The 27,931-nt window shown below is 35.6% G+C and overlaps 1 protein-coding gene across 1 annotated transcript; it reads left to right on the forward strand.

Moving 5' to 3' along the window:
- Positions 1-106: 106 nt before the first annotated feature.
- On the forward strand, positions 107-27,931 carry LOC145283835 (nuclear receptor-binding factor 2-like). The gene is made up of 3 exons (XM_080132931.1): positions 107-287; positions 21,907-21,991; positions 27,120-27,931. The coding sequence occupies exons 1-3, from the start codon at positions 234-236 to the stop codon at positions 27,794-27,796; spliced, it is 816 nt and encodes a 271-aa protein (XP_079989057.1). The 5' UTR covers positions 107-233; the 3' UTR covers positions 27,797-27,931.

The following is a 27,931-nucleotide window of genomic DNA, read 5'->3' on the forward strand; positions in this document are numbered from 1 at the left end:
TACATTTTATTTCTTAATGTAAATATTTTGATTGATTTAATCAAATTCATTAAATTATTTAAACTAAACAATAAAAATAATTGAATTTACTGCGGGATTGCAAATTAATTACTTCCGGTAAAATACAAATGTAAACAAGATTGTTTAAAATTTCGTTGTTTTTTTTTTTTTACATTATCAAAAAAAAAACAAAAAAAAACAGACGACAGCCAAACTTCAAATTGGCTGTGGATATGTGGTCACCTGCAGATTCTCCTTGGTCACCATTAGAATCCCCCCTTAATCAGGTAAGATAAAATGTTTTTATCATATGGTAATAAGTGAAATAGTAGTAATTTGTTCAGTTTTTTTTTTTTTTTTTTTTTACAAAAGAAAGTGTTGATTTTATTTTCCATTGTGTTTTTCTTTTGTTCTTTTTTTTTGTTTTGTTTTGTCAATCTTGTTTGGTGCTAGCCAAATTATTCATGTAGATGTCTAAGAATTTATATGATACAAGATAAATAATTAAATGTATATTTGTTTTCAGTTAAAAATTTATTGAAATTATAAAAAAAAAAGTCAATTTTTACAACATGCCACAGCGTATTATAAACACCCCAACCTCCCCATGTTAAGAACGGGTTTCGGAATACCCCCCCCCCAACCACGAAAGCCGTTCCTAACATGGGGAGATTGGAGGGTGTTTATTTCGAAAGCCGTTCTTAACGTGAAGTGGTTGGGAATGTTTATACTACGCAGGGGGAGGGGGGCAAATCGTAAAAAAATACAAAAAAAATTATAAATTCTTGTTGAATAAAATTGATCATAAAATTCAATTTTCTAGATCGATGGACAATTGTTATTTTGGTGTTAATGCACTTACTGATATATTTTAAATCGTATTTTCAAGTTTAATTAAAGTTTTATTATATGTTGTTTTTATTCAATTGTAAGGTAAATGAATTTAGGAAAACTCGTCTCCGGAAAACTCGTCTCGGGAAAACTCATCCCCTTTCGCTAAGTAGGAAAACTGGTCCCGTATTGAATAAATATCGATTGAAAACACATTTTATGATCGTTCTTGAAGGAGATATTGTTTTTTAAAATAAACTATAGCCCCCCCAATGTTTTTTTAGAAATATTTTTACTTGTTTAATGTTTTTTTGTTTTTTTTTTATATAAAATCGATTTTCTAAGTGTCCGTTTTCTAAGTTCTTAGTGGTTTAACTTATTTTAAAGCGTTTATTATGTTCATACAAAGTTTATTACAAGTTTTTTTTTTGTTCTTATTTTAACGATGTTTTTTGGAGTCATAAAAACAATAATAAAAAACAAAACCCAAAAATTAAAAAGAGCGATTCGATTCTTCGTTACGCTTTTGGTTTTGTTTTTTAATTATGATAGTTTTTTGTTATGTTTTTGTTTTCTGTCATACCAAATGCACTCATGATGCGTTATTTAAAATTATGATTTTATCAATTATCAACATTTATTGTCGTCCTGTCAAATTTTGCAAAAATTAACTAATAAATTAAAAGCGAAATATTTTTTTGGCGCGAGAGATGCCATGTGCTAACAATCTCTCGTTAACTCATTTTTAATTTTTTTAATTTTTACTTCAAAATTCTAAAATCAATCATTAAGAGAGAAAGTAATCACTAAATAAATTTATTAATCAATTTTATTGAAAACTCCGCTATCGTTTATCAAGAATCTTTTTAATTTCATTTTTTGTTGGTTGCTTTTCGAAGGGAGATATAGGTTTTATCCCCCCCCCTCTCTCTCTAAATTATATTTTAAAAAATATTAAAATTTATTATTTTCTTTTTAAAACCAAATCTCCCTCAGTAATTTCTTTAATTTTCTATTTTTTAGCGATTATCAAGACCCCCTAAGATGTGATATACCGGGCATTATTTCTCGTTCTCCCGTAACACTCGACATGTTTTTTGTTTGTTTTCTGTTTTTTTTTTTCTTTACCAAATAAACGATTCCAAACAAATTAAATAAACAACATAGTCGGCGAGGTAGAAAAATCGATTTTACCCTTTTATAAACAACAGTATATAAGTAAATTCTTTTTATATTAATATAAAAAAATATGCGGTCTTGTTTATGAACATAATAAACGCTTTTATTAAAAACACAAAAAAAAACATTAAACAAGTAAAAATATTTTTTTAAAAATATTATGGGGGGGTATAGTTTATTTTAAAAAACAATATCTCCTTCAAGAACGATCATAAAATGTGTTTTCAATCGATATTTATTCAATACGGGACCAGTTTTCCTACCTAGCGAAAGGGGACGAGTTTTCTGGAGACGAGTTTTCCCGAGACGAGTTTTCCCGGGACGAGTTTTCCCGGCACCAAGGTAAATAGGTACAAAACACCCTCCTCTCCCCATGTTAAGAATGGCTTTTTAAATAATAACGTTATTATTTCAGCACGGATCAATAAGTGCAAGACTGCAAGAGTACCGTTATTTTCAAAACGTTTATTTCTTATCTTTAATATTTTTGATAAAAAGAAAAAAAAATGTAGCCCCCCCCCCTTTTTTTTTTGTAAATTTTAACTTTAGGATGGCAACATAAGGGAGACAACTTGTGCACGATAGTGGCTTCTGAAATAAACGCTTTTCAGATAAAAACAATAGAAAAATAATTACTCGGAAAAATAGAATTTATCAGACTATCGAGTTTTTTTAATTGTATGTTTTAATGTGGAAAAGTTGTGCAACCAATTCAGTATGACAAACTGACTTATCTATCTTGCTTTCAATAGTATAAAAAAAACCCAAAAAACCCGCCATTTCAAAATAAAAAATGTTGGACGGTTATTGTGTAGGTTTTCTGTAAAAACTCTATCTAGCACTTCTATTGGTTTATTAGTACTTATGCAGGATACGGACTTTGCTATTTTTATTTAAGTTAGGATTCAGAATTCAACCTAATTAAAATACATACAAATCTTTATGATGTACGTACCCGCCACGGAACGGAGATGTCATACTTACAAAAACAAAAAAAAGATCACGTAAATTGATCTAGTAGTTTTATTTTTAACAAAGAAAATCAAATCATATGAGTAAGCAAAACAAGGGCAGATAATTCCACAATAATTCAAACTTGTGAGACCAGTCTTGTAATGCTAACAATTTCATGATTAAAGCAAATCATTTTTAAACGATTTTAAGCGATTGATGTGAAATCGTTAGCATTACAAGGCTGGTATTGCAAGTTTGAATTATTGTGGAATTATCTGCCCTTGATTTTTTTTTTTTTTTTTTTTTTTCAAAATGGCTACCCAAGATAGTCCTATTTTGCCTACTCATATGATTTGATTTTCTTCGTTAAAAATAAAACTACTATCGTTATATGGAATGGGACGGACCCCAGTAATTAAAGAAAGACATAAATAGGACTAAAAATAATATTTATTATAAGGAAAAGGCTAAAATCGAACCCAGTATTCAAAAGTTAAAAGTGAATACATAATGCAATCTCAGGAATTTAGTGAATTGACCATTATGTTTAGAAATAACTAAATAACGATGCAACGAGTAGGTCAGATATTGGACAATTTAAATTAAGGAATGTCTTTGTTTTGCCAAAAACATGTTGGACATCCACGTGAGGAGATCATGCAAGTGAGAGCACATGCTTGAGTACGTTTTTGACATCACGGAGAAAGAAAGATTTCAATATATACAGTTAAGAGGGTTTGAGATCAGAGAGAACAATAGAGACAGATCAGTCTGGGTCGAGTTGTGAAGGAGGAGAGTTAGCTAAGCTCCTTTCGGGAGAAAAAAAAAAAAAAAGGGAAGAAAGCCAATGTAGAAATTAGCAAAGCAATTGAATTCCTGCTCATCAATCTGGGAGAATAAACATGTATTTTGTAAACCTTTATCTTCGTTTGTCATCTTTCAACCTGAAAGGTAATGTAGAATTAATAATGCGCTTACCTTCCCTCTTCACCATTATGAACCATTTAACTAATTTCAACACATTTATTCAGTAGCAATTAGTGGTAATTGCCATTGGACCAGCCTACAATTAGTCAGGGATGGTGGATTGTTCTATTTTGAGGCGCCTGATTGGCTAAACATGCCAGGAGGGGCAGGTGCCACTCTACAAATGCCAGCTGCTCTGGCATTCATGGGGGGGGGGGTTCTTAAAAACTGTTCTAGACTTCTGTCAGGAACTACACTACAATTATCGCATCCATTCAGCACAACATCTTCATTGGATTAGCTGGCTCACCCCAGCAATATGGCGCTACGAACAATGGAACCTGAGGATTGGGAAGACTTCTTTCTCAAGGCTGGGATTACAGCTGAGTCTGTCAAAATCTATGCCACATTTGCCAGAGAAAGACTCACCACAGATCACCTACACATGATGGACAGATCCCTGTTAAAGGAATTAGGCATCACTACTATGGGTGAAGCAATGCGAATCCTGGAAAGAGCCAAGGACCCCCCCTCACAGACTGCCTATGCTAAGGCACCAACTGCCAAACTCCCTCAGCTCCATTCCAACATGACACTCCAACAGTTTAGGAAATTCCGAATCGATTGGGAGGTATTTACTAAAATTACTGACATGCCAAAACACCAGGCCAATATTCAATTGTGCAGATGAATCGGTCCAAAATGCAATCATAAACACTTACCCGAAATTTTTTACCACTGATCCAGACAGATTATTGAACACGATCGAGGCCCGGGTAACCCAAAAAGCGAACCCAATGGTACACCATATCACATTTGCATCAATGTCGCAGACTGAGAGTGAATCAATCCAGCAGTACTTGGTTCGTCTCAAAGCGATAGCACTGGATTGTGACTTCTCTTGCCCCTGCTGCAGCTATGACCTATCCGACGTTTACATAAAAGACCAGCTAATAAGGGGAATAGCAAATGACGCACTCCAGACGGCTCACAGAAATCACTTGAGCAGAATATCTGCCATGCCGAGGCATTTGAGTCCGCACTATGGGACCAGACTACAATGAGCAACACGTTGGACATATCTGCCTTCCGGATGTCTGCATATCGAAAACAGAAGCGTCGTGTCCCCACTAAAAGGAGCCCAGACTCGCGTTAGCCCCCCCTCAAATTGCAATTACAACAACGACATGGGGTCAACACCCCATTGCAGCGGTTGTGGAAACAGTCAACATGGCACCCCGGGGATGAAACCTCGCCACCTATCTTGCCCAGCATGGGGCCAAACAAGCAGCAATTGTGGAAGATCAAACCACTTTGCCCGAGTATGCCGGTTGATCAAGAAGGAACGCCGCAGAGCTGCTGTCAAAAGCGCTGAACTTGACGAGGCAGCAATGGACAGCCTGATCGCTCACATTACATTTGATCAGGCAACAAACAAGTAGTCGTCCACACCAATAAAGCAAGTTACTGAAATAAAGGCAACGGTAACCCCATTTTCACCCAATCCAGACCCAAGGAAGAGAAACAACATCCCTCGCAAGACCTCTGGAACGACGTGGGGAGGGACATCATTGCTCCAGTGCCTGTCGGCACACCGACTGACTGGTGCAGTACCATGGTGATCACTGTGAAAAAGAATGGCAAACCGAGACGAACCATCAACTATCAGTACCTTAACACACAGTGCAAACGGGAAACACATCATACCGAATCACCTTTTCGATTGGCATCGCAGGTACCGTCCAAGAAAAAAAAAAACGGTATTGGACGCCGTTGATGGATATCACTCAATCCTGTTGGATAAAGAATCTCAGCCACTGACAACTTTCATCACGGAATGGGGGAGGTTCATGTATCTCCGAACTCCCCAGGGGTATCTAGCGTCTGGAGATGCCTACACACGTAGATTTGACGAAATAATTGAGGATATCTCCCGCAAAATAAAGATCGTCGACGACACTCTACTTTACGACTCGGATATCAAGGAATCATTCCTACATAAATTCGATTTCTTGCTGCATTGTGCAAAGAATGGAATCGTCTTGAACAAAGACAAGTTTCAATTTTGCCAAGACGTTGTGCAATTTGGCGGCCTCCAAATTACACCCTCCGGGATAACCCCCTCGGAACCAATATTAGACGCAATATCCAACTTTCCAGTACCAAAAAACATCACTGACGCAAGATCCTGGTTTGGGCTTGTCAATCAGGTAGCCTGGGCATACTCGCTAGGACCAGTAATGCTACCATTCCGCGATCTTGTGAAAAAGGACTCACATTTCACGTGGAACCAGGACCTTGAGAATGCATTCAAGCAGTCGAAACAAGCCATTGTTGACCTTGTTCGTAAGGGTGTCGCAACATTTGACAAGAATCGAACCACTTACCTAGCCCCTGATTGGAGCAAAGAAGGAATGGGCTTCCTGCTCCTTCAGAAACACTGTTCGTGTACCCTGGAAAAGGCCCCCGTGTGCTGCCCAGAAGGTTGGCATCTGGTATTCGCAGGTACGCGCCGATAGAAGGCAAAGCAGCAGCAATCACATGGGCGTTAGAAAAATGTTGTGTGTTTGTTATGGGTTGCCCTAATCTCATAGTGGTGACGGATCACGAGCCACTGAAGGGCCTGTTTGGTGATAGAGATCTAAGCAAGATCCAGAACCCCCGACTGTTTAGATTGAAGGAAAAAACCCTGAGATACCACTTCAACATACAACATTGTCCTGGGAAATGATGTAGGGGGCCTGACGCTTTCTCCCGTAACTCAACGGCAGTGATGAACGCCCTCCTTGACGTATTTCCCTTCCAGCCTTCCAAATCAGACATTTCAGAATCCGAGAACCTCAATAGCATAGTTGAATCTACTGCTCTCATATCAACATTTGGGTACAATGACAACGTAGCGATCACATCACCAGGCACCACCAAGGCAGCAGGACGTCATGACCCACAGTACCAAAAGTTGATAAGTATGGTACAGCAAGGTTTTCCTGAAACACAAACTCTCACTTCACCCGAAGTCCGTGAGTACTGGGAAGTACGGCACTGCCTCAGCACCCATGATGACCTGGTGCTCTTAGACAGAAGAATAGTCGTTCCAAAAGGTGAACAAGGAAATATACTGCGCTGCCTGCATTCAGCATATCAGGACATAACTGGAATGAAAGCCCGAGCAAACGAATCCATATATTGGCCTGGAATGAATGCCTCCATCCGCAATACCAGGGAGAACTGCATGACTTGTACAAGGATCGCACAGAGTCAGCCCCGGGAACCAATTACATTGACACAGTCCCCAGAGTGGCCGTTCCAGCAGATTGTCATGGATCTGTTCCACGTTGGTGACCACAGATACCTTGCTTGCACTGACAGATTAACTGGCTGGCTCATCTTGTACCACCTAAGCCAAGGGCAGGCAACCGCCTCTCGGCTCATCTCAATCTGTCGGGAGATATTTCAAGCATATGGTTCCCCAGAACTCAGTAGTGATGGTGGCCCGCCGTTCACATCCCTCCCATTCAAGCAGTTTCTAGAGAAATGGTCTGTAAAGCACAGGTTATCATCTGTGACCTATCCACAATCCAATGGTCGAGCGGAGCTAGCTGTCAAAACAGCCAAGAGGGTTGTAGATGGCAACACAGGACCACAAGGGTTCTTAGATAACGACAAGGCTGCCAGGGCCATCCTACAATACAGAAATACCCCTATACAGGGTATCGGCCTATCCCCAGCACACCTTCTGCTCCACAGGCGACTTCGAGACTACCTCCCCTCTCACCCGACCCTTTACAAGCCACATTCGGAATGGATCGCCGTGGCTCGAAAGCGCGAGATAACCCTGTCTCGGCGCAACACGCGGCTCATAGAGATGTATAACCGTACGGCCCATTCTCTCAGCCCACTACAAAGTGGGGACTTGGTCGTACTACAAAGAAACAACTGTCTCTGGGACATCACTGGTCGGGTGATTGAAGCCCTCCCCAATCGGCAGTACCGTATCAGAGTTGATGGCTCTGGTAGAATCACCTTGCGGAATCGGCGGTTCCTCAGAAAACTTGAGAGTCCCACATCTCCAAAGCCAATCCCAAGCGCTCTACCAGGGGTCTCACCTCACACACCCCAAGTGACAGAGACAAACAGCCCTGTCGTACAAGACCCTCAATTTGACCTTTGGACACAGCAACCCGGTGGGAACGTCACTCCAGAAGAAGTACCTGAACCTCCTAGACCAATGCCAGCCAAGTCGGCGCGGGCACTTGCGAGGCTATTCCCACATAATCAACCTGGCCGTGAGGAGCTCATTCCTCCTCGGAGGCCGTTACCCCCACGTGATGAGGGAGGGGAGATGTAGAATAAAAAATTAAGAATGCGCTTACCTTCCCTCTCCACCATTATGGACCATTTAACTAATTTCAACATATTTATTCAGTAGCAATTAGTGGTATGCTAATTGCCATTGGACCAGCCTACAATTAGTCAGGGATGGTGGATTGTTCTATTTTGAGGCGCCTGATTGACTAAACATGCCAGGAGGGGCAGGTGCCACTCTACAAATTCCAGCTGCTCTGGCATTCAGGGGTTTTACTGTTCTAGACTTCTGCCAGGAACTACACTGTCAATTATCGCATCCATTCAGCACAACATCTTCATTGGGTTAGTTGGCTCACCCCAGCAATATTCTACAGGTAATGTGTTTTTATCTACCGTCTTGAATATTGAATTTTAATTTAAAGCAAGATAGATAAGTCAGTTTGTCATACTGAATTGGTTGCACAACTTTTCCACATTAAAACATACAATAAAAAAAAAAATTTGATAGTCTGATAAATTCTATTTTATGAGTAATCATTTTTATATTGTTTTCACTTGAAATATATTATCTATATATTAATGCGATAGCGTGTGTGTTATTTTCTGTGTCACACTTACATTCGGGTCGTTTAATTGTTATGTACTTCCATTTCTTGTCAAAAATAATTTTACCAAGAATTCTTCACAAGTTTTGGTTTCGGTTTCGATTATAGCTGATGGCACTTTTTTTTCTCTTTTTCTTTTACTCATGTACTTACAAAGCATATCGCCACTTGGACGTAAGGGGCTATTATCTGGGGTTATGTCTAGGAAAAATTAACAAGATATTTGTTTGTTACATTTAAACTTCTGCATATCAGTATGACCAGGGAAGCAGAAAGCAGGAAGGGAATTCTAAAGTCTAGCTGTTCGAGGGAAAAAAACGATTAGAATAGAAAGCTTTCTGGCATTTAGGGACATCAACAGTGAAGAGGTGAGATGTTATTGCTCAGTGGGTTTGTCTGGGATATGTATGTCGAGGGGATACAAGTGAAGCAAGTTCATCAGAACATATCAGAATATTTGTAAAACAGGCACAGTGATGCAGCATTGCGGCGATTGGACAGGGGCTGGAACTTAGTTGATAAAGTGGGACCGATTAGATTAACAACTCTTTTTTGGGGTCCTATCTAAGAGAGACTAGTGGTAGATGCACCAGCCCAGATGTGACAACAATACTCCATGCATAGGCAAATGATGGTCTTGTAGAAGTACAGGATACTCTCAGGTGAGTAGTTTTCTAGCTCGATAGAGGGAGCCCACCTTCTTTGCAGCAGCCTTTGCAATGTCCTCTATGCATTTGTTCCAGTTCATATTGCCCGCAAATGTTAGGCTGAGGAGTTTGAAGGAAGAATTCTCAGGTAGGGTGCTATTTGTCACGGATATAGTCGGTTGGAGAGGCGTCTTGTAATTGTTAGGAGAGCAGTTTAGTTTTACTAGCATTAAATGTTACCATCCATTTGCGTCCCCATTCCACCATAGTCTGGAGGTTATTTTCTAACGATTCTGCCATTGTCTTAGATTTATGTACATCTGTTCTTCCCTCATGCATATTATAGAGCATTGTATCATCAGCAAATATACCCATCATGGGCACAATATTATCAGGGAGGTCGTTTATAAATATCAGGAATAATAATGGTCCAAGGATTGACCCCAGAGGCACTCCTGCATTAATGTTATGCTGCTTGGATGTACACCCGCAATAACAACCTGTATGCTTCTATTGTCTAAGAAGGATCTAATTATATTTAGTATAAACCCAGTTATAATGTACAATTTAATTTTCATTAGCAGCCCTTTGTGCCAGACTTTGCCAAAGGCTTTGGATATATCAAGAGCTACAGCCCTGGCTTCTCCCACCTTATCCAGTACATGGTAAATACATTCAGAGATGACTGTTAAAATATCTGCAATAGAACATTTCCTGAATCCATACTGTTTGTCAGAGAGCAGGTGGTAAACTAATGCTTGATTAATTAAGGTCTCAAAGATTAAAATATTTTACAGAAAATGTTGTTTTATGATGTTCAGATCGTTATCACTTTATTTGCATAAAATATACATTATTATTTATTAATCCATTTGAAAGTATATTCATTTCCAAACAAAACGGTAGTATTTTGAGGACTTAAAGTGCACTGGTTCTTAAAATATGACTATAGTAGGACTCCCTTGGAATTTGATTATCCAAAACCTTTTATCTCCATGTGTATTGCTACACCATGGAGTATTGTTTTCATATCTGGGCTGATGCATCTACCAGTAGTCTCTCCTTCTTGGATAAGGTCCAAAAAAGAGTCTCCAATCTAATAGATCCCACTTTGTCAACTAGGCTTGAACCCTTGTCCCACCGCCGCAATGTTACATCCCTATAAAAGAGACCTGAAACCAAAGGTTGAAGAAGAGACCAGCAAAAAGAAAAAAGAAAAGGATAAATTGGAAAATCGATAAAAGAAAAAAATAAAGCTAAACAAACTAACAATAACATAAAACCCATAAATGTCATACTAATTAAACCAAGTAAACACAACAAACTAACGTCAGTTCACCACCCAACACCATGGAGAATAAAAGAATGCAGAGGGGAATCTGCAAATATGATGCGAGGTAACAAATTTATTTTACGACATATCACAAATGAAAAGAATCCCCAAAAATAGGACTTCCTAACGACCAAGGGATGACGACTTACCTTTCAACTATATCTTTCTGAGCTTGGGGGTCAGAAAGATATAGAACATAAGAAAGTGAGAAGGAGGCGAAGGAAGAAGCGGATATTCCTATAGATATAACACGACAGCTGGTCACTAGTGTGACCGGCTATGTGTTACATAAATGTCTTGTGAGTGGCAACCAATTTACGTTTGCTGGCAGAGAGTTACCTGGCTGACGATTTTAGACCCTGCCAGTGTTAACAAACAGTATTGTTCTGGAAATCAGAGAGTGAAGGCATGCCTGAAATTTGGATGTGGCTTTCTCTGTGCTGGTTTCTTCATTCTCTGAGGATGTCTTCATGTTGAAGTTCCACTGGCTGGAATCGCTGCAGGCATCGTTTTGATGTTTAAGGCAGATCAAACAACGTAACACAAGTTGTATATGTAAAAAATCTTCACTATTTAACAAGCTGCCATTTTCCGCCACACCTGAATATTGAGGAGAAATAGAAAGCTGGATCAAATGCCACTTTGTCAGCAGTGCATTTGATACATGTACGCACCAGAAATTGCAGACCATGACCGGAGAATCGCTTACTATCACATTTCTCGACAACCACCAACCTAAGGCTGTTCACAAACCAATCCCTGTCTTCCACCACTGGAAAGAGGCTATCAAATCCCAGCTTTATGCAGATGTAGCACTGAACATCATTGAACCAGTGCTAGCAGGGACACCAACGACATGGTGTTCGAGAATGATCGCAATTTCCAAAAAAGACGACAGCCCACGTAGAACGGTCGACCTCCAAAATTTAAATGCAGTGACAAGACAAGAAACACACCACACACCCTCTCCATTCAATCTAGTCAACATGATACCCCCAGGAAAAAAGAAAACTATTCTGGATGCCTGGAATGGATATTGCAGTGTTCCTCTGGCTGTGAAAGCACAGGATGCCACCACTTTCATAACAGAATGGGGCAGATACAGGTATTTGCGAGCCCCCCCCCCCAGATTTCCAAGCATCCAATGATGGTTACACAAAGAGATTCAACACCATTACAGAAGGTTTCCCTCGTGTGGCTTGCTGTGTGGACGACTCTATCTTGTGGGATGATATGACACTGTCCTTCTGGAACACCATTAGATACATCAGACTATGTGCTGAAAATGGAATAGTATTTAACCCAGAAAAATTCCAATTTGCAAAAGACAATGTAGAGTTTGCTGGGTTCGACATCAGCCTAACAGGGTATGAACCATCTCAAAAATTACTTGAGGGCATCAGAAATTTCCCATCACCAACAAACATTACAGGAGTTAGATCTTTCTTTGGTCTGATTAACCAAGTTTCATATGCGTTTGCCCAAGCACCCATCATGTCGCCCTTCAGAGAACTATTGAAACATAACAGCAGGTTTTACTGGGACGATACATTGGAACAGCTCTTCCAGCAATCCAAGGAAACAATCCTAGAAAGCATCCGAGATGGCGTTCGAACATTTGAAATAACTCGCCCAACATGTCTGACTACAGACTGGAGTCGAGCAGGAATAGGATTTACCCTACTCTAAAAATATTGTTCATGCCCGTCCACAATGGACCACCGTTGTGGGCCAGGACATTAGAAAGTTGTATATGCTGGCTCCCGATTCACTAGACTTGCTGAAAACCGGTATGCACCAATTGAAGGGGAAGTTTTAGCTATAAAGTTTGGATTGGAAAGCTGCAAAATGTTTCTTTTTAGGCTACCCCCACCTGATACTTGCTATTGACCACAAACCCCTTGTGCCGATATTCAATGATCGTAGCTTGGACGAAATAAAAAAAATCCCAGGATTTTAAATATCAGAGAGCAGACCCTGATGTACCAGTTCAGGGCCATATCAATACCAGGCAACGCCAATAGTAGAGCAAATGCCATGTCCCGTATCTCTACACCTACCACCAAAGTCGCAGCAGCTGAATCGGACAGCATGGAAGAAGCGTTGCAAGCTGGAATAGAATCCTGATACAACCAAGAAACATCTATCAAGATGGCACGCATACAGCAAGAAGCCACGATGGATCACCAATACCTGAACCTTGTGAAAACAATAGGAAAGGTATTCCCTGAACACAGGGATCTTCTACAGCCAAATGTTAAAGAATTCTGGAATATGTGAAGCGATCTACACAGTTCAGTTTCTAGTATTCAAGGAAGGCTGCATATTAATTCCAAAAAGCCTACATTGCGAACTCATCGACCAACTCCATGTTGGCCACCAGGGGGTCAACAGTATGAGAAGCAATGCCAGACAAACTCGGTTTAGCTAAATATGGACTGAAAGTCACTAAGCATGTAATGAAATACAAAACTATATGGAAACACTTGTTTTATCCTGAAACTATAAAATAAACTTTTAGTTTTTTTACATTTGTACAAATATTTTTTAATATTTAAAAAACATTCATATATAAATATTTTAATTAAAAATATAAATCCATTTGCCAATTCATGATTGATTATTTATGACTTGGAGAAATGATAGACTGACTTATCTCCCCTGTTTTGCATGTATTTGCGTCCTTATAGCAAATGAGGAAAATCTGATAACATTGATTTTTATTTTTAATTACAACTATTTATATATTCTACCTATAAATTTGATTGTAGTTACCTATTTTTGACTTATACTTATTTTGACTTAAGCTTTCCTGGTAATTTATTTGGAACTGCGATTTTCACTTGCGTACTTTTATGGACAAGTACTTATTGCTCCCTTACCCTGGTGTGTTGACTGATCACACACACACACACACACACACACACAGAATATAATTTTTATTTTCTATTAGTGAGGCAGGGAGTGCTCGCCGATCCTAAAATACGCTTAAATATATTTTAATTCATGTAAACTTTGTATTTATTATTACAGAGCAAATTCTCTATTGAATATTTTATTGTACCTAGTATATAGTAATGATTTTAAAAGATTAAAAAAAAAAAAAAAGAAATGACTTGAGTGCCATCAGCTAGAATTGAAACGAAAACATTTAGCACTCCAGCCATATTCCCTACCATTTGAGCCAACCCAACAGACAGATGAAAAAGTTTTTAAATTAAACCACTTTTAACTATGATTAGTTTTACGCATGTGCAAACTAATACAAATATGTTGGCAAGTTGAAATGAACATTTTGCATTTCGACTTGACGATATATTTTTGTACACCTTATTCATCCATCCAAACAAAGATTTTACCTGTTATAAACCATCCTTGGTGTATGATTACTATTTCCTGTTAATTTCAGTGTTATGTGATCAATAGTTTAAGAGTTTATTGGTTAAATATTTACACAAACAGACAGACACGCATACTCATACATCTACCGTTTTATTTATACAGATTGGAAGTGTGAAGAAAAATGGTAAAAATTTACTAGAAAATGTGATGTATTAATAATTTTTAACGCAATTTTTTGTTTACTCTGTTGTAGATGTTGAATGATATTATTTTTAAATTTGTACAATAGATAAGGACCTCCAATTCTCACTGTAAAATGGGTGCAGGGCTCTACATTGCGAGTGAAACAGTGACATTCGCGAGTGATTTTTCAAAGTGGCGACTAGAACTAATGAAATGATTATCTTTTAGCAATTGCATTTCTTTCACTGACAAACTTCCAAGGTTCACTAGTGAATGAAAAATATCTTTTCAACTTTTTTTAATAAAACGAACAAAGAAAAATTATTTAAACAATAAAAGCTTAATAGAACAATACTTTTTTTTTTTACGAAGACTGTTTAAAAAAACATCTGAAGAAATCAGAATGTTTATACCTTAAAGTATCAACATAAAATTTGTTGTATATTTAGAATTACACTTATTTAAAAATATACAGAAAAATCTTTATGATGTACATACTCGTCACAGAACTAAGATGTCATATTCTAAAAATCATGTGGGTTTGGCTAGTAACTTCTCTATTTGGCTAGTAAACGAAAATATTTAGTTGTCAAAGGTCAACTGAAGATAAATTTTTCCATAGAGCCCTGCGGTGGCATCATCATTTTGTGCATACATTCAATGTTGATGGATGATCAAAAGCAGTAAATATTAATATTGAAAGTAGCGAATTTTTTCTGTTATTTTGTTTTGATAGAGTTTGATATTTACATAAATATTATATTTATTAAAAAATACAAATTTATTTTGCATACAATAAATATGTGAATTCAAACGGTTAACATACTAATAATAATAGCTAACATACTAATAATAATAACTAACATACTAATAATGATAACTAACATACTAATAATGATAACTAACATACTAATAATGGTAGCTAACATACTAATAATGGTAGCTAACATACTAATAATGGTAGCTAACATACTAATAATGGTAGCTAACATACTACTAATAATTGCTAACATACTACTAATAATTGCTAACATACTACTAATAATTGCTAACATACTACTAATAATTGCTAACATACTACTAATAATTGCTAACATACTACTAATAATTGTTAACATACTACTAATAATAGCTAACATACTACTAACAATAATAACCAACATACTACTAATCATACGTTATGAGTTCCAATACTTTTTGGGTAAAATGCTGCTAAAAAACATAAGCATTAGTGACAAATAAGACATCCTTCACCTTCATCTGCCCCTTGGCAGTTGCTGTTGGGGTACTACCGATGACCAACCAGTCCTTTCTATCCTTCCCTGTTCTCTGCACGTTTGACTGCCTCGCTCAGCTTCAATTCTACCCATTTTGTAATGCTGCCTTCCCATCTCTTCTTCTGTCTTTCTCTTTCTTCCTGCTCTGACTGTTCCCTGAAGTACTGTCTTAGCAAGGCTCTCTCCTCTTGTTACATGGCCAAACCATTTTAGTTTGTGCCTCCTGATTGTGGTAAGATTTTCATAAGGACCAATGGCTTGTCATATTCTGTTTTTTGACTTGCTCATTGTTTATGTGGTCTTTGTAAGAGATGGCAAACTGTCTTCTGAAGTATCTAATTTCTGAGGCCTGAATCCTCTTCTCCTTCTCTAATTCTGCTGTAATGTCCATGTCTCACAAGCATATAGTAAAACTGAGTGGACAAGGGGACATATGACATATTCTTATCATAAAAAATTTTTCAATTGCTATCGATTTTATTATTTTACAGTTGTTTTTATATTAAAATGATTTTTTTTTAATTAGGAAGTCTTTACTCAAAATTTTGTGTTCAAAACTGAACATTTTTAAAGAATAGAAGTTAATCATTTTAGTGTTTCAAACAATAATTTGGTTTTGAGAAGAGCAAGACAAAACAATATTTCTGGTCTTTATTGCATAATAATTGCATCACTAACCATTAATCTTACAAACCATTTCAATGCTTTTCAGGATTGGAAAACTAAGAATTCTACAAGTTCAGCAGCAAAACTTTGAATAAACCTTTGCACGGGCAACAAATGACATCTATTTATATAAAAGGCAAAACGGGCGCGCACATTTTTGCATGTTCAGCAAAGGCTTTTTTCGAGGAGGTTCTCAAGGGGGGTTACTATTTTCAGCAACTTTTTATATACTCCCTAGATTATAATATCTACGATTTGCAAACGGAGGTCGTCTCTACTTTTGAGCAAGTTTTTTTAAAAAAATCTGGTTTCCAGTGTTTGTTTATCTTTCTCGTATAAATAAAGCGATTTGCTGGCCTTCGTGGCCGACACATCTTGAAGGCAATCAGCTTTGATCACTCTGGGGAATACCCTTCATATCGGACAATTGCTATTCATTTGGACACTGCCAGAGCAAGAGGGGAGCTGGTTTTCCCCAACATCATGGTAAAGCAAATATGGTAGAAAGCTGAAAGGTTAACTGGCTGTAAGCCAGTTTAGCTTCCAGCTTTCTGCTGTATGGTTGACATTATTAAATTTCAATGCTTTACACTTCCGCTCCCGTCTTGGTGTAGCGGTAAGATGTTACTTTTTTTTTCACTTTCTTTCCACCTTCACGTCGCGTGTTCAAGTTTGAGCCTCCCTGCTTACTAACACTTTTTTTTTTTTTTTTTTCAAACATCCGGGCAATGCCGGTGCCGGTTACCTCCGCGAGTTTTAAATAATACTAAAAAACAATAACTAGAACAAAAATAATAAACAATTTTAAAAAAATATGATAAACATTAAGATTGATGACCTAAATAGAATGTGATAAAAAAAAAAACAAAAAAAACTGTGTATATGATAAAAATGGTTTTATGTTGTTTTTTTAAAGATTATTTAATGGGCAACTGTTGCAGCCGGCCGTATCAGTTGAGTGCCGAGCAACCTTACAACGTAGACACAAATAAAATACAGCAAATAGCAAAGAAGAGAGAATAAACACAGATGAATAGTTATAAAAGAAGCATTTTTATTTTGCCATAAACATGAAAAAGTAGAAGAAAAAAAAATCGAAGATTCTGGAAGCAGGAAGGTTGGAAAACAGGAAATGTACTTGGACAGCAGCGGAGACTGGATAGGTAGGAATGCAGGACACTGAATAGCTGAAAAGGAAGATGTGGAAACTGGATCCAGGACAGCATGGAATAACTTTGCAAAAAAATTGACATGGATGTCCTTGAGGTGTGATGGGATGCCTCGAGTAGGTCCAGTCCGCAATGAAATGATGCTGGATTAGCAGGAACAGTGGTTGCAAGAATGGAAGTGAAGACGCTGGATTCTGGAACTAGGCGTTGACGGTCACTAAAACGGAGGGCCAGACATTGACAGGCACTGGAACAAAGTGCCGAATACTACTGGGCACTAAAATAGTCGGTGTCAATGGACACTGGAACAGAGAGCCGGAAGCTGTATGCAGAAACCATTGGAAGAAGATAGAGCAGAAATGAGTTGGAGCTGCAGACTGTAGAAGTGAGCTAGAACTGCAGGAATGAGCAGGAACTAAAGTCAAGTGGATGAAGCGGACAGCAAGATGTAAAAAAATTGAATCACATTTTAGATCTGCCCTGAAAAAGGGGAAATTTGGTTTGCTACTTTCTTCTGCTTCCTGGCCATGCATTCGGAAGTGAGGGTCTTCTGACCTCTCAGCTAAGTTGCCTCTCGTTGATCCTTATTGAGAAGGAAACTTAGTACAGCTGCATGCCTGGTCACAATTAGTTAATTATAATTTATTAATGAATTTGTTGTGCTAAAAAATATCTGGGATATTGCTTGATAATATTTACATAGTTTTTAGTCAACATTTAGATGCTGCTATTTGACTAGATGTGAGAAAGGTTGAACTGCATGTGTTTAAGGATCAAGGTTTTTTAGGAACGTGGCTTAATGCCAACATGTTTTAGGACAAAGGTTTGTTTGAATTTAATGTTCTAACATAAACAAACAGAATGATAAACTGATACCACAGCAGAACCATAACTTTTAAATATTTAAGACTAGCGGGGGGGGGGGGGGTACCCGGCGTTGCCCGGGTGCTTGTAGGTGTGTGCATTTAGAGGGTGGGTAAAGAACAAAAAGGAAACTTAACCTTGTTTAAATATAAAAAAAACTATAAAAAACAGAATCGAATCCAGTTTTGCTGTTTTTATACTGAAAAGTAAAAGCAACATGCAGTGATCCGAATATGTGGAATATTGATCTTTTGAAAGTCGGCAAAATTAAACAGGCAACCCCCGTTAACTCGTACATATTATGATTTAGATGTGATATAAAAAGTTTTAAGAAGAAGCGACACCCACGAGAAGGCGTCGGAAAAAAGCCTTTCTCGGACATACACGAAAATGCACACACACACACACACACACAAACAAACATTTTCGCTTTTATATATAGATTTCTTCCATAATTTCACCATGCAATGTTTAATTTTAGACATGGTTGTTTTCAAGTCCAATATTAACAAATTCTTGTTGAGCTGTCTACTTAAAAAACTCAAATTCCAATCCTCACGATGTTGTCTCGCCATTAAATTGACAAATTCATTAACCCCTTATCCTTGAGTGGCTTTTCGGCCTTTATAAGCGATGACTTGTTAGTATGAAACAAAAAGGATGAAAATTTTCATGTTTCTGAATTTTTTTAGATGATTGATAATTTGTATTATTCTGACTACTATTCCTGACTTGGTTATTGTTTTCACAACGTTTCGACCAATGTAACCTCTGACCTTCTTCAGGTGTATCTTCACAATGGTTGTTATTGGTGAATATTGAAAAAGAATAATTTTGTTATTTTCCAACGAACCATAATTGTTAGAATTCAAAATGTGTGATGCGTTTATGAGACGAAAAGAGTGTCAAGTTGTTTCAATTTTAGTACAAATTTGAGTCAGTACTGATTTAATACAATGTTTTTGAATTTTTTAACATTCTTTTTCACCATTCACTAATAACAGCCATTGTGAAAATACACCTGAAGAAGGTCGGAGGTTACATCGGTCGAAATGTGAGAATACCAAGAATGATGAAATTTTTTTTTTGTTTTAATTTCTCAAACAATTGCTGGATTGAAAATGAAAGTGAAAAATGGTTGGGTTTTTTAAATCAGTCAATAAATCTGACTTGTCACACTGGAGAAAATTTAAAGAACAGTGTGTTTATAATTATAACATAAACAAAAGAAAGAGATGGACGTGAAACGATGACCCAATGTTTAGCCCTGTGTTAGTTCCATGGGTGTTTGTTAGCCCAATTTTATTTAAGTGCTCATAATTCCTAGTTGACAACTTATTTCTTTTCCTCCCTCCCAGTACTTTCCTGACTCAGTAAGGGTATAGCCCAGTTTTATCTTGATTTTCCTTAGAAATAGACGTTGCTTTGTCCTTCTGGGGTGTCCAGTCACCCCAGCTGACTAATTTAGGTATTTAGATTTTATGATTTATATATTTTTGTATTTTTCCAGTGGGAATGAAAATTTGTAGATATAAGCGTATATTATGTATCATTAGGCTACTCTGTATTATTTTATATGGAATTTATATGCTTTTGTATTTTCTTTATCATACGTTTTGATGGATTATTATTTTATTACTTTTTCAGTCTTAATGTTTTAATTTTTGCTTAGTTTTATAAATTTTTTTATTGTATTATTTTATATAAATGTCAACAATCTACAAGTGATTCAAATTGTTCAACGGGAATTGTAGATATATCCTGAATCAGCAGGATAACTATATTTTACAAAATGATAAGACTATAATCATTTTTATATTGTAATATATATAGGACTAACCATGTTTGGAACACCCAGGTGATTAACGCAGGGTTAAAAATATTGCCGGAACCGATGATGCTGATCTGTCTTACAGCTTGTTAGAGGCACAAAACCAATAAGGCAATGACAAAGAAAGATGATAACATAGGAGTTTTTTTTCTTTTTGTGGAAATCGCCCCCAAACAAGGCATGGAGCCACTTGATGTAAGGATATGAAAAAAAAAATAGTATTTTATGGTCAAAAAACTTGCCAGTATGTGTTAGATGGAAAAGATTCTTACCTAGAAAACAGCAATTCTTTCCTCTTTGTCAGAAACATTGCTCCTGAAATGTGAGAACTAAAGGACAAAATAATGTGCATATAACAAACAGATTGGTTATCTATATATATATATAAAAGGCAAATGCGGCACGCACATTTTTGTATATCTCAAAGGCTTTTTTCGCCGACAGACCCGGAAGGGTTACTATTGCTTAGAACTGTTTATATAGCCCCTAGATAATATCTACGATTTGGGAACGCGGATCGCGTCTAGATTTATTTACATCAATTTTTACAAAATTCTTGCTATTTCAGCCTGTCTTGTGTTCGTTCAGCTTTTTTGTATGAAACCGAAACTAATTCAAAGCTAAGAATTGTTCCCGGCAATCGCACCGGGGAAACGTCCAGTAGCAATTAGCTTTGATCAATGTGGGGTCAAACTCCTTATATCAGACAATTGCTATTGAATCTGGATAATCCCCTTTTTATGGGGAGCTGGTTCCCCCCCCCCCTCAACATCTTGGGGAACAACCAGCCAAAGTTGGGTAAACAAACCCAAAAGCTGCCCCGCAGTAAAAGTTAACTCCGCTACTTCTATTTGACCTCATTAGTGAGGTCAAATAGAAGTAGCAGAGTTAATTTTTATTGTGGGCACGTGTCAATTCTGTTTTTAATACTTAAATAAATAAATTCAAACGTGTTTTAGTTGCTCTTTGTTGGCCGAGTGGGTAACGTGTCAGGTTTTTTGTACACTTTCTTTTCCACCTTCGCCTCAAGGCTTCGGGTTCGATCCTAACTACTTACCAAAACTGTTTTTTTTTTTTATTAAGCCCCCCCCCCAACACAAACACCCGGGCAACGATTTTTTTAAAGAAGTTTTAACATTGTTTGTTTTTATTTTATATATATGTTTTGATTCACCCACCCGCCCAACACTCACACCTCTAAACACCTGGGCAACGCTGGGTACCCCCACTAATCTAATATATACAAGGCAAAATGTGTGTGTGTATTTGTATGTCTTGTAAAAACTTTCAATCAGAGGTGAAGGAACCTGATGAAACCGGTATCGTTTTAAACCTCAATCCTTCGGATGACAAATATAGAAAAATTAACCAAAAACATTTATTCCTTCACCCTAAACTCGGCCGTTTTGTACAAGGAGGGGTTGGTTTTTGTGTCACCAGTTTTGACAAGTCATCCTCTCTTTTCTAGCCTTAATTTCAACGTTCTCAACTTCCAGTCAGGCGATGGAGACATCAACTAAGAGGTCAGGTCTTTTTTTTTTTTTTTCTCTCTCTCTCTTTCACGTTATTACACCACCTACATACACACCCGGGCGCGCCCGCTACTGCTGTTTTTATCTACTCCCACGTCCGGGGGTCCTTACTACACCACCTAAACACTTGGGCAACACCGGACATTCTTACTAGTTTTCAACAAAATAGTTTCTTTTTAATAAATTAATAATATTGATTGACTTCCTTGTTCATTGTAGGCGCACCAACAGGCTCGTCAAGCTGATCTTCATGTGAAATCAGGCAGATACGAAGAGGCTATTTCATGTCATGAACGAGCTGCAGGTGAGATATGAATTATTTTGTATATCATATTTGAAAGATATTTCCATTTCTTTTTTTTCTTTTTTTTTAAATATTATTTTTTTTAATTCTGACAAAATATATTCACTAACATGCAATGTGTTTCAGATGAGAAAATAATTAATGAAAAAGAAACAATGTAAAAAAAAAAAAAAAAAATAATTTCCCATTTTACAGAGATTAATTATTTAGCAATTTTCTTTGATAATTGAATTTCACTTTTTCTTTTTTTTTTAAATATTTTTTTTAAATTCCGACAAAATATATTCACTTACATGCAATGTGTTTCGGATGAGAAAATAATTGTAAAAAAAACAAAAACTGAGTGGATTGATGCACAAGCAAACGTGAAATTCAATTATCAAAGAAAATTGTTAAACAAATAATTAATCTCTGTAAAATGGGAAATTATTTTTTACATACAAGTGAACACATATCCTCGAACATAATCGAAAGAGCATCTACATTGTTAGGAAAAAATCAGAAAAATAAAAAAGCAATTTATTTTATTTTATATTTTTATGAAATAGATTTCTGTGTTAAGTTAGAATTAAACCTATTTTAATTAAGAACTAATTGCAGAAAAATCTTTATGATGTACATTACCGTCATGGAACAAAGATGTAATATTCCAAAAATCACATAAATTGATCAAGTTGTTTCTTTTTATATAGAAAATTATACAATTTTTAGCGATTTTGGTGCTTCTTCCTTATCAAGAGTGAAATCAAAAAATCAAAATATTGACTTTTGAGCAAAACCAATGGTATCTACTGGCGATGGGACGATTCCAATATTTTTTCCGATTCTGATCCAACTAGCGAGGGGTACCTGGCGTTGCCCGGGTGTTTGGGGGGGGGGATTTAAAAAAAAAAAAAAAAAAGTAAGTATGAGGATCGAACCCGAACCATTGAGGCAAAGTTGTGAAAAAAAAACGTGCGACGTTAATCATTGCCCCACCGCGACATGCTTATGGAAACACGTTTGAATTTATTTAATTAGTTGGATTTAGCATTAACTCGTTTTAATTAGTTAATGAGGTCAGTTTGACTGCGGGATTTCATTTACTGCTGAACGCTTTTTTTCCTCGCCCCCAAGATGTTATAGGAAAAAGACTAACCCACATGCGGTGAGCGACAAATATTGAATATTTATCTTCCCGAAACCGAGCAAATTAAATAGACAGGCGAGCTTCGTTGTTAACTGTGAGATATTACGATTTGTATGTGATATAAAAAGTTTTAAAAAGTTGTGAACCGACCGACCGCTTCTCTGAAAGAAGCCTTTCGTAGACACACAGAAAAAGCGAACACACATACATACATACATTTTGGCTTTTATATTTATAGATTACCAATTCTGTACTTAATTCTCGATTTCAATACAATTACCAATTCCGATTCTTTATAAATCTTTAAATATTGAACTATAAAATAGTTATTTTGTTTTGATTACCGTAAACGCACATCTTCAACATGCATATATTTTCTCAAACGTAAAAACAGGTGTGTGTTGGGGGGAAATCTATAAACTTTAGTTTTACTAAATGTTTAAATCAATAAATATTGATTATTTTATTATTACTACCAGCAGTTGAAATTTTTTTAAACAAAATCAAATAAAAAAATAATTAAATGAATCGGTTTTCGCATCAGAAAATATGCACAAAATTTCTTGATTTCGATACGGATTCCGATACCCCCAAAAGTTCTGTTTTTTTTCCGATTATCATCCCAACACTAGTATCTACTTAATTGTCATGTCTCAGTAATGAAAATATCCAAAAATTACAACAAAAAAAAACAATACGGTCGAAAATTAATTATTAATTAAAACAATTTTTGAAGACAATTAGCGAAAATTGAGTTTTACTAAATGGGCCTAAGATTTTCAAAATTTTCAAAAAGTAATTACTTTCCTTGTTATGATACGAACATTTCTGTGTATTCTTTTTTTTAGCAAAACTCAATTTTTGCTAACTTTCTTCCAAAATTATTTTCATTAATAATTAAGTTTCTACACTATCGTTCCTATTTATTTGCCTCCCCACAAGGGAAGAGTTAGACACAAGGTCTATTTTTAATGTGGGGGGAAATCCAGCTTCCTAAAAAGGGGGCTGTGAATAGGAGCAAAAATAGAAATTACCTCAAGCTCGAAGGATTTCTCCTCCACTGATCAAAGTCAGAAAAGTTAAAGTGTGGTATCAGAACAGATACTACACTTTGCTCTTAGTCAATACTGTGACATGATAATTAATTGGTTTTACTTTAGATTTAATATTTTGAATTTCACTCTGATAATGAATAAGCATTGCGATATTATCCATTACAAAGCTGGTTTTGATCTCAATAATTCGAATTTAGTTGTTTCCCCCTTATTTATAAAACATGGCAGATCAAGACTCTGTGCCTCACTCGGTTATAAAGTTTGATTGTCTTAGTTCAAAAAAGACAACTTAATTAATTTATGTGATTTTTGGAATATGACATCTTTGTTCTGTTATGGATATGTACACCATAAAGTACTTTTTTAAAGATTTTTCTGTATTTTATTTTGTATGTATATTTTGTATTTTTTTGTATTTTATTTTGTATGCATTTTGTTTTTTTTTTTATTTTATTTTGTATGTATATTGTATTTTGTATTTTCTGTATTTTATTCTATATGTAGTTTATTTTGTAATTTAGAAAGTAGGTTTAATTCTACATAAAGGCCTGTATTTCTTAATCGCTATTTTACTAATCAATTGACAAAAATTTTTCAATTTTTATCATTCGTCATGCTCAGCATTTCATTTAACAATTTTTTAAAACTGCTAAGCAAAAGACAATATGCTACTTTCTCCATTGCGATAAGCAATGTTTGAAGCATTGATTTAAATTAAAGGTTGATCAGTCGTGTCCAAAGATCTGATCATGCGAGGCCAACTCTTTGATTGGATGCCTCAAAATTTAAAATATAGATCCTAGTACTGAGTATGGGAAAGGGAGATTGTTTGAATAAGATTGGATGCACTCTCCCCCAATTTGGATGCCCTCTCCCATGCTCTGCATGCCTTTGAAACTGATTGACTTTTAGCTTTCATTACTTTACCACGTATTTGTTTTTTTAAAGCAAATTTCAGAATACAAAAGCATAATATATTTCAAAATACAAAGGCATAATATATTTCAAATATGAAGGCATAATATATTTCAAATATGAAGGCATAATATATTTCAAATATGAAGGCATAATATATTTCAAATATGAAGGCATAATATACTTCAAAATATGAAGGCATAATATATTTCAAAATATGAAGGCATAATATATTTCAGAATATGAAGGCATAATATATTTCAAAATATGAAAGCATAATATATTTCAAAATATGAAGGCATAATATATTTCAAAATATGAAAGCATAATATATTTCAAAATATGAAGGCATAATATATTTCAAAATATGAAAGCATAATATATTTCAGAATATGAAGGCATAATATATTTCAAAATATGAAGGCATAATATATTTCAAAATATGAAGGCATAATATATTTCAAAATATGAAAGCATAATATATTTCAAAATATGAAGGCATAATATATTTCAAAATATGAAGGCATAATATATTTCAAAATATGAAAGCATAATATATTTCAGAATATGAAGGCATAATATATTTCAGAATATGAAGGCATAATATATTTCAGAATATGAAGGCATAATATATTTCAAAATATGAAGGCAGAATATATTTCAAAATACAAAAGCATAATATATTTCAAAATATGAAGGCATAATATATTTCAAAATATGAAGGCATAATATATTTCAAAATATGAAAGCATAATATATTTCAAAATATGAAGGCATAATATATTTCAAAATACAAAAGCATAATATATTTCAAAATATGAAGGCATAATATATTTCAAAATATGAAGGCATAATATATTTCAAAATATGAAGGCATAATATATTTCAGAATATGAAGGCATAATATATTTCAAAATACAAAAGCATAATATATTTCAAAATATGAAGGCAGAATATATTTCAAAATACAAAAGCATAATATATTTCAAAATATGAAAGCATAATATATTTCAAAATATGAAGGCATAATATATTTCAGAATATGAAGGCATAATATATTTCAAAATACAAAAGCATAATATATTTCAAAATATGAAGGCATAATATATTTCAAAATATGAAGGCATAATATATTTCAAAATATGAAGGCATAATATATTTCAAAATATGAAGGCATAATATATTTCAAAATATGAAGGCATAATATATTTCAAAATATGAAGGCAGAATATATTTCAAAATATGAAGGCAGAATATATTTCAAAATATGAAGGCATAATATATTTCAAAATATGAAGGCATAATATATTTCAAAATATGAAGGCATAATATATTTCAAAATATGAAAGCATAATATATTTCAGAATATGAAGGCATAATATATTTCAAAATATGAAGGCATAATATATTTCAGAATATGAAGGCATAATATATTTCAGAATATGAAGGCATAATATATTTCAAAATATGAAGGCATAATATATTTCAAAATATGAAGGCATAATATATTTCAAAATATGAAGGCATAATATATTTCAAAATATGAAGGCATAATATATTTCAAAATACAAAAGCATAATATACTTCAAAATATGAAGGCATAATGTTTCAAAATATGAAGGCATAATATATTTAAATATATGAAGGCATAATATATTTCAAAATATGAAGGCATAATATATTTCAAAATACAAAAGCATAATTACTCGGTTAAAGATGGCCTTAAACAAACGGTATATTGAAATCAGCATAAATGATAGTTTCATAGAGAAAGTTACTTTGCACCACCATGGCAACTGTGCATCTCGCCATTGATCTGGAAGAGACAGGTTTAACGAAAAAGAATCTGCTGAATCTCAACTTGTAGAACAGACATTAAACTGAATATGATGATGATATCTACAAAATAAAACAAAATCAAATCATCATCTAAAAAAAGTTCCAAAACATTAAAGTGTTGTCGCATTATCACAATGTTTAATCACTCGTACGTTTTCTTCAGTTTTTTTTTCTTCTGTTTTATTTTCAGAATATATTTTGAATGTGATGGTGAACGCCACTTCGGATCAAGCCAAGGATTCTTTACAACTGCAGCATAGACATCATTTTCGACAGCAAGACATTATCCGATTAAAAATGAAACAAGTGAAAGGAGAGGTGTTAAAAAAGGCGGAGCCTCTCCCCCCTCCTCCTGTGACAACAGCACCGATGGCAGCAGGGGCAGCAGCTAATTCTTCTGATTCTGAAAACATTGACCCTGCCGCTTACTATCGTACAATAGAGGAAACGGACACTCTGATTCAGTTCCTTCTGAAACGGAATCGCTCCCAACGGTCCCCGGTAAAAATGCCTCTGTGTTCCCCTGTGGGTCCTGTAGAAGGAGCCAATGCCACAAACATGTTCAAACTGCCGAAGGATGATAAACAGTTGATTGAAGAGCTTCAAATGCATAACGAAGACTTGCGAAAGCATGTTTATAATCTGTTGAAAGAGGTCGAAAGCTACCAGGAGGAGAACAAGGCATTGCGGTTTAAGGTTGAACGATTGGAGAATGAACTCTCCGGCACGCAATGCGAAAAACGGACTCCAAATGATTTTGAACGTTTTGTGGATGAAGCTCTGCCCCCGCTTGAAACTCCAGATTTTAATTTTGAAGGACTTAATATGCGGCACCTTTGTACTCCTCCCAAAATGGATTCCTGGTAGCCGTGATTTGACGAATGTAAAAGAACTCCATTCCAAACATGATGTCAAGCTATATCTGAAAATATTATCCATATATATATATATATATATATATATATATATATATGTATATATATATATATATATATGGAGAGA

Source organism: Euprymna scolopes, chromosome 8, assembly GCF_053919585.1.
Source record: "Euprymna scolopes isolate OS-2025 chromosome 8, ASM5391958v1, whole genome shotgun sequence".
NCBI classification, from domain to species: Eukaryota; Metazoa; Mollusca; class Cephalopoda; order Sepiida; family Sepiolidae; genus Euprymna; species Euprymna scolopes.

Bases quoted from the DNA above. Each gene is read 5' to 3' on its own strand.
- LOC145283835 (XM_080132931.1), top strand. From the start codon at position 234: ATGTGGTCACCTGCAGATTCTCCTTGGTCACCATTAGAATCCCCCCTT. The intron at 288-21,906 runs GTAAGATAAAAT...TGTTCATTGTAG, and splicing joins TAGAATCCCCCCTTAATCAG to GCGCACCAACAGGCTCGTCA. The intron at 21,992-27,119 runs GTGAGATATGAA...TTTTATTTTCAG, and splicing joins ATGTCATGAACGAGCTGCAG to AATATATTTTGAATGTGATG.